General features: G+C 44.2%; 1 protein-coding gene across 1 annotated transcript; it reads right to left on the reverse strand.

Annotated features, from left to right (window-relative positions):
- Positions 1–3,202: 3,202 nt before the first annotated feature.
- Positions 3,203–15,071, reverse strand: rab1ba (zRAB1B, member RAS oncogene family a). Its single transcript, XM_068713655.1, has 6 exons — positions 14,788–15,071; positions 10,721–10,793; positions 10,537–10,632; positions 8,862–8,957; positions 8,447–8,578; positions 3,203–6,211 (listed from the first exon to the last, which is right to left on the reverse strand). Exons 1-6 carry the CDS (start codon positions 14,799–14,801, stop codon positions 6,017–6,019), a joined length of 606 nt encoding a protein of 201 aa, XP_068569756.1. The 5' UTR covers positions 14,802–15,071; the 3' UTR covers positions 3,203–6,016.
- Between the last annotated feature and the right edge of the window lie 178 nt (positions 15,072–15,249).

The raw sequence follows: 15,249 nt of genomic DNA on the forward strand, positions 1-15,249 counted from the left end.
TCAAGTATCTCTTCATTTGCCCTCCGTTTGACACAGTGATGTACTACAGCCCAGCTGCCCACACCTACACATGATCTGCTGGGTGTGTGTGTGTGTGTGTGTGTGTGTGTGTGTGTGTGTGTGTGTGGTTCTTTTAAACGCCCCATGGGGAGAGGCAGGGGTACAAATCAAGGGTGGCCACCATGTGGATGACAGGCAGCCGGGGGAGATCTACAGTGTGGTATGGAGAAGATGTGCTGTACGTGTGTGTGTGTGTGTGTGTGTGTGTGTGTGTGTGTGTGTGTGTGTGTGTGTGTAGGAAACGTCCCTAATGACTATCGACAAAAGGACATTGTAAATCATAACAATTTTAGATATCAGTCAATGCGCAAGATATCTCAAGTACTGGCCGGGTTGACGTCAGATCTGGGCTGCATGGTTACGGTCTCATCAGGACCGTAATATGGAGCTTTTGTGGGACTTGATGTGGAAGTTGCCAGGTAGCAGCTCCCCCTGCTGTCGAACACAGTGTCTGTTTCCATGCCACCACTAGGAGTCGCCAACATGTTCACAGCCTACACCTGCTTTAAAATCATTTCATTTTCACATTTTCACGTGTTTTATTACAGGGGGGTCAGGCCGTCACTTTGCAACCAAATATCAAGTATGGATTATTATAATGGGGAAACTTTTTTTTATTTTCATTTTACCGTTTTATGATGAGGGATTTTAACACAGAAAGTGACCCAAGAAAACCATTTCCCACAGTCACACCTGACACCACAGGGCTCCATACGTAGACCTAGAACACAATCAGGTAGAAATGCAATATATTTCTATGGAATCAGTGAATATTAACATTTAATAAATAATTGTTGTGCTTGGGCTCTGCTGCCTATATAAACACCATTCTTCACAATATTATACAATTACCTTTGACCTGTAAAGTATACTGTAGAAAATAGTACTATTATTAATTTTTTTAATTTAATTAAATTTAATTTCATTCTGAAACAGGCTACATTTTACTAAAGCAACAATAAATACAATGTTTATTTGTGTTGTCTAATAGGTATTGGTAATGTTTAGGTTCAAAATATAATGTAGCTTATATTGCTTATATTAAAGATGAACCAATTATAGCCGGCCTCCATGTCCCCAATCCCCTTCAGCAGCTGGGCCCTAGAAAGATTAACTCACTTTGTTGGAACTCATATTGTCCCAGAAAAAAATGAAATATTGTTATTTTAAGACATTTTTTATGCCACATTTTGGGAAATGTAGGATCCAGTGTTTTTGGAGCTTGACCTGTGTCATGGACTCCAGTCAGGATATGTCAGTCTGTGCCAGCTTCATTTTTAATATCATCGTTGTTTTTGGAAGTGTAATTCTAAAGTAACCCTTTACAATCTCCAAAATGTTTATTCCAGATTTATAGAACCAAAAGAAATCATATGATCCTCAAATTCATTATGACAGTTTCACACATTGATCACATTAGACTTGATTATCATCTGTTGGTATAATTGGTATAATTACTTGATACTAGCTTCTTTCAGATTCCTCACAGTCTACATATGTCCTGTAGTTCTTATCTGTCCTCGGTGTTTTGTTCAGAACCAGTTTGACTGATGTCCAGCAGCTGGTCAGAGGTGATTCTACAGCCGTGCATTAGAACCAACGTAGGTCCACAGTAAGGATTACAGCGTCTGTGGATGGTGGAAATATTTGTAGAAAAAAAACGTGATATTCTATTATTGTTAAGGTGGCAAATTCCTTGACAAAATGTTTCCTTGTAGATTCGTGGAGTATAATCATTTTTATTAAAATTATTGATATATATGAAAAAAACATTTAGAATCGCAGCAGGGAGACAGAAGATGAGCCCAGCGCTTTTTTATTACCAATGTATTCAACAATATTATAATATATTTATATTTATTTGCTGGTTCAATCTCATAAATGTGTGAATATTTCCTATAAAGTGACCACTTTCATCTCTCTGATCCCCCCCCCGATGAACCCATGACAACAATACCAGACCAGCTCTCGTGTTGACGTTGATCTTTTTCATCATTTTATTATATATAGTATATTTATAATATGTACAGAAAGAAAAAGAAAACAAAAACATGATCAAACTCAGCAGGGAGACGGCACCAGAGTGAACAAGCCGAACAGAACAGAAGACAGAAGGTGAGTCGACAGGCGAGCTCCTGCTGAACAAACAACACCTAGTGAGCGCCTCCATGACGCCTTTGAACAGCGACGGACAACGTGTGCAAATGACGTGGAAAAATACCCCCGTTCAAAACCGAACCCATACAAAAAGTGAACTTAAGGAGAAAAGTGTTTCGTTTCATCAGAATCACATTCATAAGCAAAAGCCCCACCCTGCGTCTCTCTCTTTGACCCCGCCCTCACAGGAGACCCCGCCCTACCCAGCGCCCCCTCATACTTCTGTGGACTAGACGACACAGAGTAGCATTCAATGAACACATTAAAACCAGTAGAATAGCAAGACTTGTTGAAACAAAGATTTAAAAAAGAAAAATCATCAAAAAAAAAGGAAATCAGTCATCAAACCCCAAAACATCCGCTATGTGTGTGTGTGTGTGTGTGTGTGTGTGTGTGTGTGTGTGTGTGTGTGTGTGTGTGTGTGTGTGTGTGAGAGAGAGAGAGACTCGAGTGTTGAGTTTCAAACGATTGCTTGTTTTGCATCTACTCAAGTGAGACTGCCGGGATGCCAACATGTGTCCAAAGAGCTCAGGAATGTTACATGCTAACCCCCCCCCCCCCACACACACACACACACACACACACACACACACACACACACACACACACACACACACACACACACACACACACACACACACACACACTACTGGTTCCTTCCCTCACCCTCAATTTCAGATTCCAGTCCTGCACAGCAAACAGCATCTCTAGTTTAGCTCAACAGGGCTGAAAAACACAAGGCTAAAAATACATCTGTTGACAATAATGCCACCAGTCCCAGTCCCACACACACACACACACACACACACACACACACACACACACACACACACACACACACACGACTCGTCTCCAGGTGATGCTGACGTCACAGTGCTCAGTCTTCTGACCGAGCATCAATCAGTGACACGGCGTCACCAGTGTGTGTGTGTGTGTGTGTGTGTGTGTGTGTGTGTGTGTGTGTGTGTGTGGGGGGGGGGGGGGGGCTGCTGCTGTCGACACGATGTGGACTCGTCTGTGTTCAGGTCTCAGGAGAACTGTGTTGGTGTTACAGGCGGAGGGGCGAGTCGGGGAGGATCTCGAGGAATTCGTCGAGTTGCAGTGAGGGGGGGGGGGAGGTGGGAGTTCATATCCGGTCAGCAAACCAAGACCAGTCAGTCCCTGAACCTCCGGAATGCCCGCCCCCCCCGAACATAACCCGAGTGATGAAACCGACTACGGAGCAGCTTCTGCTCAGCGTGGATCTCCCTGACAGATAACAGAGACCAATAGAAGAGTTCTCAGAAGGCCCTGATGCTACTTCAGTACCGCATGTGGATCCTTTAACCATTTTATCCAGAACCTCAGACTGACGAGGCCTCATAGAATTTTGGACTTGGGTGTGGAGGCCCCTCTGAGGGGGGGGGGGGGCTCTCCTCACATTCCTTCAAGTTCCCCTGGAGACAGACAGCTATGAGCCGCTTCAGAGCTCCAGGCACGTAAACACCGTTACCACGCCAACCGCATGGCCTGTGTCTGATCCAAACAGAACCTCAAGTCCAGTTCACATAAAGGTCTAGAACAACTGCTGCAGTTCGCTCCTCTCAAGTGAAATAACATTATTCTGCTGAAAGATCTGTAAAAAGACGGTAAATGGAGCTTGAGTTGTGAAACACCTTTCTGAAGACGCGTCTAGACAGAGGACAGAGGACAGAGGACAGAGGACAGAGGAAGTCTTCCAGAGTCCAAATGCAGACAGGCGTGTTAAACCAGCGCTCGTGTTGAATGTAAAGGCCTCGGCATGATCCTCGGACAGCGTAAACACACTTCCTCGTTCGTTTGAACCGAGTCATTTGTGTTACGGACTGAAATGTAAGAAGGAAAACACAAGAAAGGACAAAGTGGAACACTAAAGCTTCTGATGCACAGAAGAAGAGGGAAGAGGAACCCCCCCATCCTCACACACACACACACACACACACACACACACACACACACACACACCACGTCTCCTCCTCGGCTTCATCTGCAAAAAAGAATGTGGTGACGTCACATACGGAACACGAGAGCTTTGGGTTATTGTAAAAGTTCTATCAGGAGCATCAATGAGAAATTAAAAATGAAAAAAAAAATAAAAATAAAAACCACGACGATAATAAAAGTCATTGTAAGATCAATGCAGGATTTTGCCGATCCTTTCTCTTTAAGTTAAACTGAGTGCCCCCCCCCTCACTGTTCTTCATCTGTACACAGTGTTATCTGCCCCTGGACTGTAATATGTAGTGTGATTCCAGGAAGTGGCTGAGCTTAATGTTATGCTTTCTTTTATAGATTAAATGAAGACTACAAAACAGAAAGACTAACAGCGCATATTGCAGCTCTCACAACCACCGCCTCCAGCCCAGCTCCAGAGAGCCTGTGCTCCTGTATGTGATCTCATTACAGGTTCAGACAACCTCCCCCCCAGCATGTGTGACGGGAACCTTTTCAGACTAAACCTATTTATTTCAGCTGAATCGCCGCAAAGTACATCTGCCCAAAGCGTTTCTGTTTCTGTCTTCAGAGGGAACAGCGAGCCGGAGAGTCAGACACCAGGTCAGGCTACCCCGTTAGCGTCTAGCTGGCTAGCTAACCGGTTAGAAGTTAGTCCGCTGCGGCTCGCTAACTAGCCGCACGACTAACTCACGATGCTGCCTAGCTTGTTTCTGGAAATGCATTCCGCTTTGCCGCTTTAGTACACTACAAATGAAATGCTTGCCGGATTTTCTAACAGCATCTAAAAAAAAAAAAAAAAAAACCCACGGTGCACCTTTAACCCGACAATCAAGCTCACTGAAAGCAGCGGTTGGCTAAATGTGAAGAGCTGTAAAAGAGTTGTTTTTAATCACTCGACTGCTTCCGTCTTCTGTAAACAGAAGCTTAGAAAGGTGCGTTCAGACGGGACGGGACGTGCAAAGTCACTGGGAAGTCTTGAGTGGGCATAAATAAGATTTTACCCACAGCAAGAGCAGGAGATCAGGTATGTGGCTCAAATTCACCTGAAAGACGTAATGCGAAAAGTCCCGTCTGAGCACATCTTAAGAAAGTGAGCGTGGAGGCTGAGGAGGAGGAGGAAGCTCACCGAACGGGCCTTCACCGGATCTTCATCAATAAATAGCAACGGTGCTTCCTACAGTGTGTGTGACTCGAGCACACTGCAAATGTGTGTGTGTGTGTGTGTGTGTGTGTGTGTGTGTGTGTGTGTGTGTGTGTGTGTAGGTAAATAATTCCAGTTTGGACCTAAAATGAGATCAACAGACAGACGCAGCCTGAAGAGAATTTGGCCATATGGCTGATATCTCTTTTAACCTGTACCTCCCCACTACAGAGTGTGTGTGTGTGTGTGTGTGTGTGTGTGTGTGTGTGTGTGTGTGTGTGTGTGTGTGTGTGTGTGTGTGTGTGTGTGTGTGTAAACCTAATCTCCATCTGCCTCCATTCCAATCTAAATCAATACCCCCTCCCCCTGTCCATTTCCTTTCTGTCCTCTTGGCCTCGGCGTCTGTCTGTCCCTCCCTCACAGCTTTCCTCTCTCGGTTGTCTGATCGGTTCCCCAAATGAACTCTTGTAAAGTTTCAATCTGCTTCCTGGTCTAAACACTAACAGTTTACTCCTCTGGTAGGCCAACCGTCACTCAGGGAGTCTGGGTAACGGGGTGTTTCTGGGGGAACGGTGCGGTGAGGGAGTGTTAGAGATTATGGGAGGGAACACAGAAAGGGAGAATTCAGTGGAAACGGTGGAGGGGGGGGGTGGTGGTGGTGTGGAGGGGGGGCGAGGGGGTCTCTTAACAGCAGCCCCCTCCGGACTGCCGGACGGGGGTGCTCTCGATCTTTAGGTTGGGCTTGTCTCCGCCGGCCGTGGCCCCGGGGCCCATGCGCTTCTTGATCTCCGCGGCCATGGTCATGAAGGCCTGCTCCACGTTGGTGGCGTTCTTGGCGCTCGTCTCCAGGAAGGGGATCGCCAAGGAGTCAGCGAACTCCTGCCAACGAAAAGAGGCTCCAAGTTACAGAGTGCATCAAAACAGAGAGGTGAGAGTGTCTGTCAGACACACAACAGACACACAGTTACAGAAGCACACAGTTACACACACACACACACACACACACACAGTTACAGACGTACACAGTTACAGACGTACAGACACACACAGTTACAGAAGCACACAGTTACACACACACACACACACACACACACACACACACACACACTTACAGACGTACACCGTTACAGACGTACAGACACACACAGTTACAGAAGCACACAGTTACACACACACACACACACTTACAGACGTACACCGTTACAGACGTACAGACACACACAGTTACAGACACACACAGTTACAGACGTACAGACACACAGTTAAAGACGTACAGACACACACACAGTTAAAGACGTACAGACACACACACACAGTTACAGACGTACACACACACACACACACACACAGTTAAAGACGTACAGACACACACACAGTTACAGACGTACACACACACACACAGTTAAAGACGTACAGACACACAGTTACAGACGTACACCGTTACAGACGTACAGACACACACACAGTTAAAGACGTACACACACAGTTACAGACGTACACACACAGTTAGACGCACACACACAGTTACAGACGCACACCGTTACAGACGTACAGACACACACACAGTTACAGACGTACACACACAGTTACAGACGTACACACACAGTTACAGACGCGCACACACACACACACACACACACACACACACACACACACACACACAGTTAGACGTACAGACACACACAGTTACAGACGTACACACACAGTTACAGACGTACACACACACACACACACACACACACACACAGTTAGACGTACAGACACACACAGTTACAGACGTACACACACAGTTACAGACGTACACACGTACACACACACACACACACACACACACACACACACACACACACACACACACACACAGTTAGACGTACAGACACACACAGTTACACACACACACACACACAGTTACAGAAGCACACAGTTACAGACGTACAGACACAGTTACAGACGCATACACACAGTTACAGACGTACAGACACACAGTTACAGACGTACACACACACACACACACACACACACACACACACACAGTTACAGACGCACTACAGTGGAGGACTGCCAGCACACATGTGTAGTTGATGCTCTTGTGGGTTTTTTATGATTAAGAGGAGACACTACACGCAGAAACATAGTTTTTCATGCTCTGGTCATTGTCTCCTCCTCATTTAGGTGTGTTGTTTCACTACTTTGTCTCTTTGCACCAAAAGTTACCATTAGATAATGCCTCATTTGCATATTCAAACATAACATTTCAGAAACCTTGTAATGCAAAAGTATTAATGTAGGTGATCAACTGGGGAAGTGATTTATTTCCCTATTCACCAGTAATAGAAATTAACAATTCATGAGTGAGACTGAAATCTCCACTTAGTTATTACAGAGGGCTTTGTTCATATATCATTCATAGCCTGATTTATACAACATTCTATTACTGAAACATGGTCTGTTGACAGTATTTTATGATTTATAGAGTGATACAGAGAGAAATCCCCTCAGTAAAAACCCATTACTCCAAGTTCAGATGTGTGTTTTGGAAACAAACCCTTTACCGGTCTCAATACCGTCGTACTCTCTGGTCTATTCATTGTGCTGTGGAAGCTCTCTAACAACACTTTAAATGACATTCATATCACCACAATAACACACTATTTTCTGGTCATATCTTTAGGGCGATAAGTTCATATAATATGACAACAGAAGCTTCATTTCATTCAAAAACCTCAAAAGAAGCTTCCAATGTAAAAGAAAATGCCATTCAGTACAGCCCTAAAAATATAAACCAATTATTAAGTACTTTTAACAATAAATACCATTGATGTTTTTTAGATTGCTGTTATTAATAAATAACATTTCCTGCACAGGTGTTTCACATTATAAGACCTCTAGTAGTGCAATGGTCATAATCCTTCCTTTTCCTTGTGGGCTTTTAATGTGAAAGATCAGCAGGAAGTGTCCACTCGTGCAGCTTTACAGCAATCAAAGAGATGGCAAAGTAGAATAGATAGATACCCTTAGAGATAGACAATACAATACCCTACATGTTTTTCACTGACTGACTGTGTAAAATGGGCGTCGCTCTCTAACGGACACGTTGTTAGGAAGCAGCCGTACCTTGGCTGTTGTGTAGTCCACTACTTTCTTGGTGGTCAGGTCACACTTGTTGCCCACCAGCAGCTTGTTGACATTTTCGCTGGCGTAGCGATCGATCTCCTGAAGCCACTGCTTGACGTTGTTGTAGGACTCCTGCGTGGCGACGGGAAGGTGAGCGGGTCAGTTTACAGCTGTTCAACACCATGTGACTTGGAATTTAGGGTGAACTGCCCCTTTAAGTAAAGTTTGTTTTAACGGTAGTTGATTTAAATGAATATACTTCTATATACATCATGCTGGGAGCAGAAACACATTAACACGTTTTACAGTGGAGCAGAGCTGGTAACACAACCTCAACACGCGTATGTGTTTTTACTAAGGACAGAGTAACTGAACTATGATGACGTGTCGGAGTCATTTCCTCCTCTGAACCCACCTGATCCGTCACATCATATACAACTATGATGCCGTGGGCTCCACGGTAGTAACTGGAGGTGATGGTGCGAAACCTCTCCTGACCGGCAGTGTCCCACTGAGAGAGAGAGAGAGAGAGAGAGAGAGAGAGAGAGAGAGAGAGAGAGAGAGAGAGAGAGAGAGAGAGAGAGAGAGAGAGGCAGAGAGACAGACAGGCAGAGAGACAGGATTAGAAATCGATACCACGAAACACTATTTCATGAAGAATCTCAATAACCAAATGAATAACAACTCTCACAACCCTTGAGGCAATGTGATCTCATGTATTGTATTTATGGAGCAGAACAAAATAAACTTGTGCTTTTATGCAGCTGAGGCTGCAGGTGTATGCCAGACTCCTAACGGTATGATCAGCTCTATTTCTGTGCCTGTGAGGGACACAGTGGATTCTTTTGTGGCCGTCGATGATTTGATGTGAGCGCTCCTTCATCTGACAGAACGAACCCAACCCGATTAACGTGACTTAGTTTAGGGAGGTCCCGCTTGATGAAGCAGGTCTTTCATGGCAATGTCGGACTTCTCTTAAACCCCATTTAATAATGTCGCACACCAGGACACACGGGACATCCAGGCGTGCATAACGTCCATGTCCAACATTAACGTGGGCCCTTCAATAATCCCGTGATGTCCTCAGACTTTGTAAATCCAGACGAACAATATAAATAAAGCTCGTTTTGAACAAGCAGCGCTGAGTGATCACACCTGGAGTTACTGTCATGTCGCCTCTCTTGAGGGGAATAAATCTGAGCGCTGCTGAGGAAGAGACACTAAATCTAAGTATCGGGTGCTTTCAGGGGTTGGAGGCAGAGCGGTCTCACGTGATTGGTCTGCTTGAGTCAGGGGGCTGTACACCAGTACCAGGATCAGGATCAGGATGAGGACCAGGACCAGGATCAGTATGAGAATACAATGGAAACTCACAGAGGAACCCAGTACTAAAGCCTCACAAAGTTCTAAAAGCTTCAGGCGAGAGAAATATGGAGGGCTACCTGTTTTATATAATAATTTGCTGAGTTTACATTGAAATAATGAATATTATGTATTGTATGTAATATATATATGTAATATGTGTGTATTGGCTACATATAAACATGCAGCTTAAATGATTTCTCTGTCAACAATAAATCTGTTTCAACGTGTTTTATTTTTACAGTCTCTTACAGTGTTTTTTCCCCCAGACGAGAGCACTTTGGAGTTGCAGCAGGTTTTTTCAGCTGAGAGCTTTGGTTTCGTCTGGTTGCTATGATACGAGGGAGAGTAGGCCTACTTGCTCTGGATGAAGGCCGAAGCAGGTTTGGGGAAAGAGGGAGAACCCGTTGGTTTATGGGTTCATGAGATTCTGAGCAAAGTTCAAGAAGTAAGCTACTTTCACGGTATTTGTCCCGCCCCCCCTCCAACGCTGTGATTGGACGGTGGGGTAAAAGAGTGACAGTGACGAGTGCAGTGTTTTACCCAAAGTTGAAACAAAACAAAAAAGCTGACTAAGAGTGTATAGTATGAGCAGAGTTACAGTGTGTCTGTTGTGCTTGTGATGGCAGAGCCTGTTCCCTTAATTAAACCAGGATCCAGTTACGGCTCGGTGTGTGTGTGTGTGTGTGTGTGTGTGTGTGTGTGTGTGTGTGTGTGTCTGCACTCACAATCTGCAGTTTGATGGTCTTGCCATCCAGCTCGATGGTGCGGATCTTGAAGTCCACTCCGATGGTGCTGATGTAGCTCTCAGTGTAGGTGTCGTCCTGCGGAGAGGGAGACAGGTCGCGGTTTGGAACCGAGACGTTTAGAGGAACAAGAACGCGTCTTGGAGGGTGAGACGGAACTACTTACGGCGAAGCGGAGCAAGAGACAGGACTTTCCTACTCCAGAGTCTCCGATGAGCAGGAGCTTGAACAGGTAGTCACTGAAAGAAGAACAATCCAGGTCAGCACAGGTCTCAGCTACTGAATATGCATTAAAACACCTCACAAATTGAGTTTGTTGTTTTTTTACAAAGCCTCAGTATTTTCCTGAAACAGCTGGTCACTTTAGTTTTTAGTAACAGTTACTCATAGTACATTTATGGGACTATTTTCAGCGGCGGAACAAATTAACGTTTGTCAACACATCAGAGGGAGAGGATATCTCATGCTTTGACACACACACACACACACACACACACACACACACACACACACACACACACACACACACACACACACACTGTTGCTTTGGCTTGTAGAAATAGTAGAGTAGAAAAGACATTCCCATTCAAAGGTCAGTGCAGTAAAGAGTACAGTATGACAGAGTTGGCTGGACTTCAGTCAATAACAATACATTAAAATAGGCCTTATATCAGTTATTAGGATCGTCTTGAAACAACAGTATCTTTAATGTAATAATTTCTGTTTTGACTAAAAAAGGTCTTAACTTAAGATCCATTTAATAGCTTTTTCTAGAGCTTTCTCAGTTGTTGTGCTTTTTAAGCTCCAGAAAATAAAACCTAGTGAGGGGACCTTGAGTATAGAATTTAGTTTTTGTCCAGCTACTGTTTCCAATTCAACAAAAAAAGCCAAAAGTGAAACAATGCTAGGGCCAGGCAGCAATCCATACTCAAACTGTACTGTAGGAATGGCAGGGTTAACAGGGGCCAAGCACACACTTCACACGTGGGCCCCGGGGCCCCCTCCAGCAGGCTGATCCGGCCCTGGAATGAGGACTGTCTACCGCACCAGAAGCTCTACAAACTTATTTTGAGGAACATAAAGCTTGTCCTCCTGTTCCTCCGAGAGGAAAACAACATCACATGAATTTGACACACGGGACCGACAGCTGTAGAGAATTGCCCAACGCCACTGCTATTCTTGTGTCGCGGGAAAACTGAGACCCGTCGTGCGTCGCAGCCTGACACTCAATCAGATGGTAAGATCCCACGAACATTTGATCAACAGTACTGTTGCAATCAGCTCAGTTCACATTTCTACACAGCTATGGATGGTGTTGATGTGGACCGCTGCTGAGGGCCACCAGGTGTGTCAATCAGGTATCATTCACTCAACAGGCAATCCAGAGAGCACCATGAGTGCACAGCCTTGTTTGTACTTAAAGTCAGTGGTAAGAAAAAGGCGGTTAAGTAGTGCTGAATTAATGAGTAGAGCAGTGTTGCATTTGAGACTTTGAGTTTTATTTTGATACGTTTTCTGATTCCTCTGGGGATTATCAATAGGTTTTTAAACTTTTTTTTCTTTTAACAAAAAAAAGCCAAAGTTCTCAAATGTTAAATGTTCAAAATAATAAAGGGAAAAAAAGCCGTACAAGCAGGGCTAGAGAGTAAAGGTTTCCATCAGTGGCAACCACTTTTGTAACATTTAAATAAATAGGGACAGCAAAAAAAAAAATGGCCCCCTAAAAGAACTGTGTTTTTAGTATTTGTAGCATGAGTGATATTTAAAAATATCGCTGTTACAGTCAGAACCGGAACCACATCACTTGATCATGCATCATTGTTGTATTCGGTTTTTAAGCCCTATTGTATTTAAGCAAAACTGTAAATGGCCGTTTTAAGACAACAAACATTGAGGCATTCCAGAACGTTGGCTTGAATAATAAAAACGTACTGTTCTGTTTATATTGAGCAATGGAAGACCTGTTTTTGGCAACAGGGTCTGCAGTTATAAATAGATGAGTCATTAACAGAGGGGTTTTAATAACAACCTATTAAGTCTACTCTGCACTTGTAGATGGTAACAAGCTGTTACTAATTGGATTGTGAAGACGTGTAGTCAAATGATCCGATGGAGAGAAGATTCCTGATTAACTTAAGAGTTACCTGTAATGTTGGAGGAGAATAAACACTGGTAAAATGTTTTTAGAAGTGCTCTATGAAGAATTATTGAATGATTTGATAACCTTTAATACATCTATTCGTTACATGCGCTTTACTAGAAAGTGGCACCAAATCTTTGAGGATACCAGGTGCACTCCTACAATCCAGTGTGTAACAGTAGGCGGTACAAAGGCATGCCTAACGACAGACAGGGTTATAAAGCAAACGTACTGACAAACAATGCTTGTCTGCCAAGGGTGTGGAGGCGTTAGCGTAGCTAGTTAGACAGGGTTCCATCAGGACTCAAAGGGAAGTCTCAGCCGTCGGCTCCGGGACGTTTCAGCACCGGCCGACAGATTGAGTGACAAGCAGGTGTTCCTCTCATTTCATGGCAGCAGGTCGGCTGTCAAAACATCTGCTACAACTGTTACACCTGTCAAACATCTGATACACATGTCAAACATCTGCTACACGTCAAACATCTGCTACACATGTCAAACATCTGATACACATGTCAAACATCTCCTACACATGTCAAACATCTGCTACACCTGTCAAACATCTGCTACACCTGTCAAACATCTGCTACACCTGTCAAACATCTGATACACACGTCAAACATCTGCTACACACGTCAAACATCTGATACACACGTCAAACATCTGCTACACACGTCAAACATCTGCTACACATGTCAAACATCTGCTACACACGTCAAACATCTGATACACACGTCAAACATCTGATACACACGTCAAACATCTGCTACACACGTCAAACATCTGTTACACCTGTGAAACATCTGATACACACGTCAAACATCTGTTACACACCTCAAACATCTGCTACACCTGTCAAACATCTGCTACACCTGTCAAACATCTGATACACATGTCAAACATCTGTTACACACGTCAAACATCTGCTACACCTCTCAAACATCTGCTACACCTCTCAAACATCTGCTACACCTCTCAAACATCTGCTATACCTGTCAAACATTTGCTACACCTGTCAAACATCTGCTACACCTCTCAAACATCTGTTACACACGTCAAACATCTGCTACACCTCTCAAACATCTGCTACACCTCTCAAACATCTGATACACACATCAAACATCTGCTACACCTGTCAAACATCTGCTACACATGTCAAACATCTGCTACACCTCTCAAACATCTGCTACACCTCTCAAACATCTGCTACACATGTCAATATATATATTGACATATAGCATTAGCCCATATAGCATTATATTGACATATAACATTAGCCCAGCCAAGCGGCGCAGCGGTGAGTATTTTATCCGATAAATTAGCATACATAGCAGGTACGACAGCATTCACCATAAGGACCTGCTAAACTCGTTTTAACGAAATAGTTAGAAATACCAAAAGTAGTTAAGTACATCTACAAATGATTGACATGCAAATAGTCCACTCTGCTCGTAACGTGAAGCATTGTTGTAAACCGGAAGACATTTCTAAAAACTGGAATTTTACAAAAGTAGAAACCAAACGCACTTATGGCGAATTTAGAGTAACGTTACCGGGCGTCTGAACGGTGTAACGTTACGTACAGTCACGTTATGCACCGGTGTGTATAAAGGCGACAAACCTGTGTGTCCATGCGAAAAACAACAGGTTAACGTTAGGCTGTCAATGGACGATACAGGTCATCTGTTCCATTACTTCACGTAACGTTACTGTCAAGCTAAAGGGCTTCATTAGAGTGTCTGGATTGAGCTATAGCAGCGTCACCTCTCGCTGGTTTTACACACTGGACTATTCGTCTATTTGTCCCGTGAAAAGGTCGCGTGGCACAGCCGACACGGTGAGGCACGAGCAAACCTGTCAGCTGACGTTTTAAAGAAAACTAGTCCGCGAGACTGACACATAAAGAGAAGCCGTCCGCGCCCTGCTCACGGTAGTCAGCTAACGTTAGCTAATGTTTCACAATACATTTATCGACAGCACAATTAGCCTGCATTATTAATACAAGGTTAAAAAACAACCCACACCAACATATAATGACTTCTAACGGCAGTCGACAGCAGCCGCCTCGCAATGGAGCGTTAAATGTGACTCACTATTCTGGATTCATGGTTTCACTCTGGATGTTTTTCTGTCGGCGACTCGACTCTTCCTTCCTATTCCGGCGAAAAAGATGACTTGTAGGTCCGGGTATCCGAGGCACTTAGATGGCTGTTTTACCGTCTCCGTTGTTGTCCCGTGGTCGTTCCACTGTGTTCGGCCTTTATCGTTTCATATGTCCTTGATTCTAGCGGACATATCCCTGTTTCCTCAGGTTAGGCTGCTATTTTACTCCTGTTTTTTTGCCTTTCTGTGCCCGTTGCTTGCTAGCGGCTCAAGATGGCTGCGCAGGTGCGGTAGTGACGTGACGTGACGTGTCGCTACTCAGAAACCAGGACGACTCCACAATTAGGGCGGTGCTGGGAATTGTAGTTTATCAGACCAAGTCGGTTAAAAACAACAACTGACGTGACGTAGCCTGCACTCATTGGGGACAACATTATACTGTTTCACAGCAA

The sequence above is a fragment of the Cebidichthys violaceus genome, unplaced genomic scaffold, assembly GCF_023349555.1.
Source record: "Cebidichthys violaceus isolate CVI_PGR_0920_01 unplaced genomic scaffold, fCebVio1.0.p SCAF_19, whole genome shotgun sequence".
Lineage (NCBI taxonomy): Eukaryota > Metazoa > Chordata > Actinopteri > Perciformes > Stichaeidae > Cebidichthys > Cebidichthys violaceus.

What these genes read in the sequence shown, in the direction of transcription:
- rab1ba (XM_068713655.1), bottom strand. An exon ending in AGACCATCAAACTGCAGATT is followed by an intron (nt 8,958 to 10,536) that starts GTGAGTGCAGAC and finishes TCTCTCTCTCAG; the next exon opens with TGGGACACTGCCGGTCAGGA. An exon ending in TGGACTACACAACAGCCAAG is followed by an intron (nt 6,212 to 8,446) that starts GTACGGCTGCTT and finishes TTTCGTTGGCAG; the next exon opens with GAGTTCGCTGACTCCTTGGC.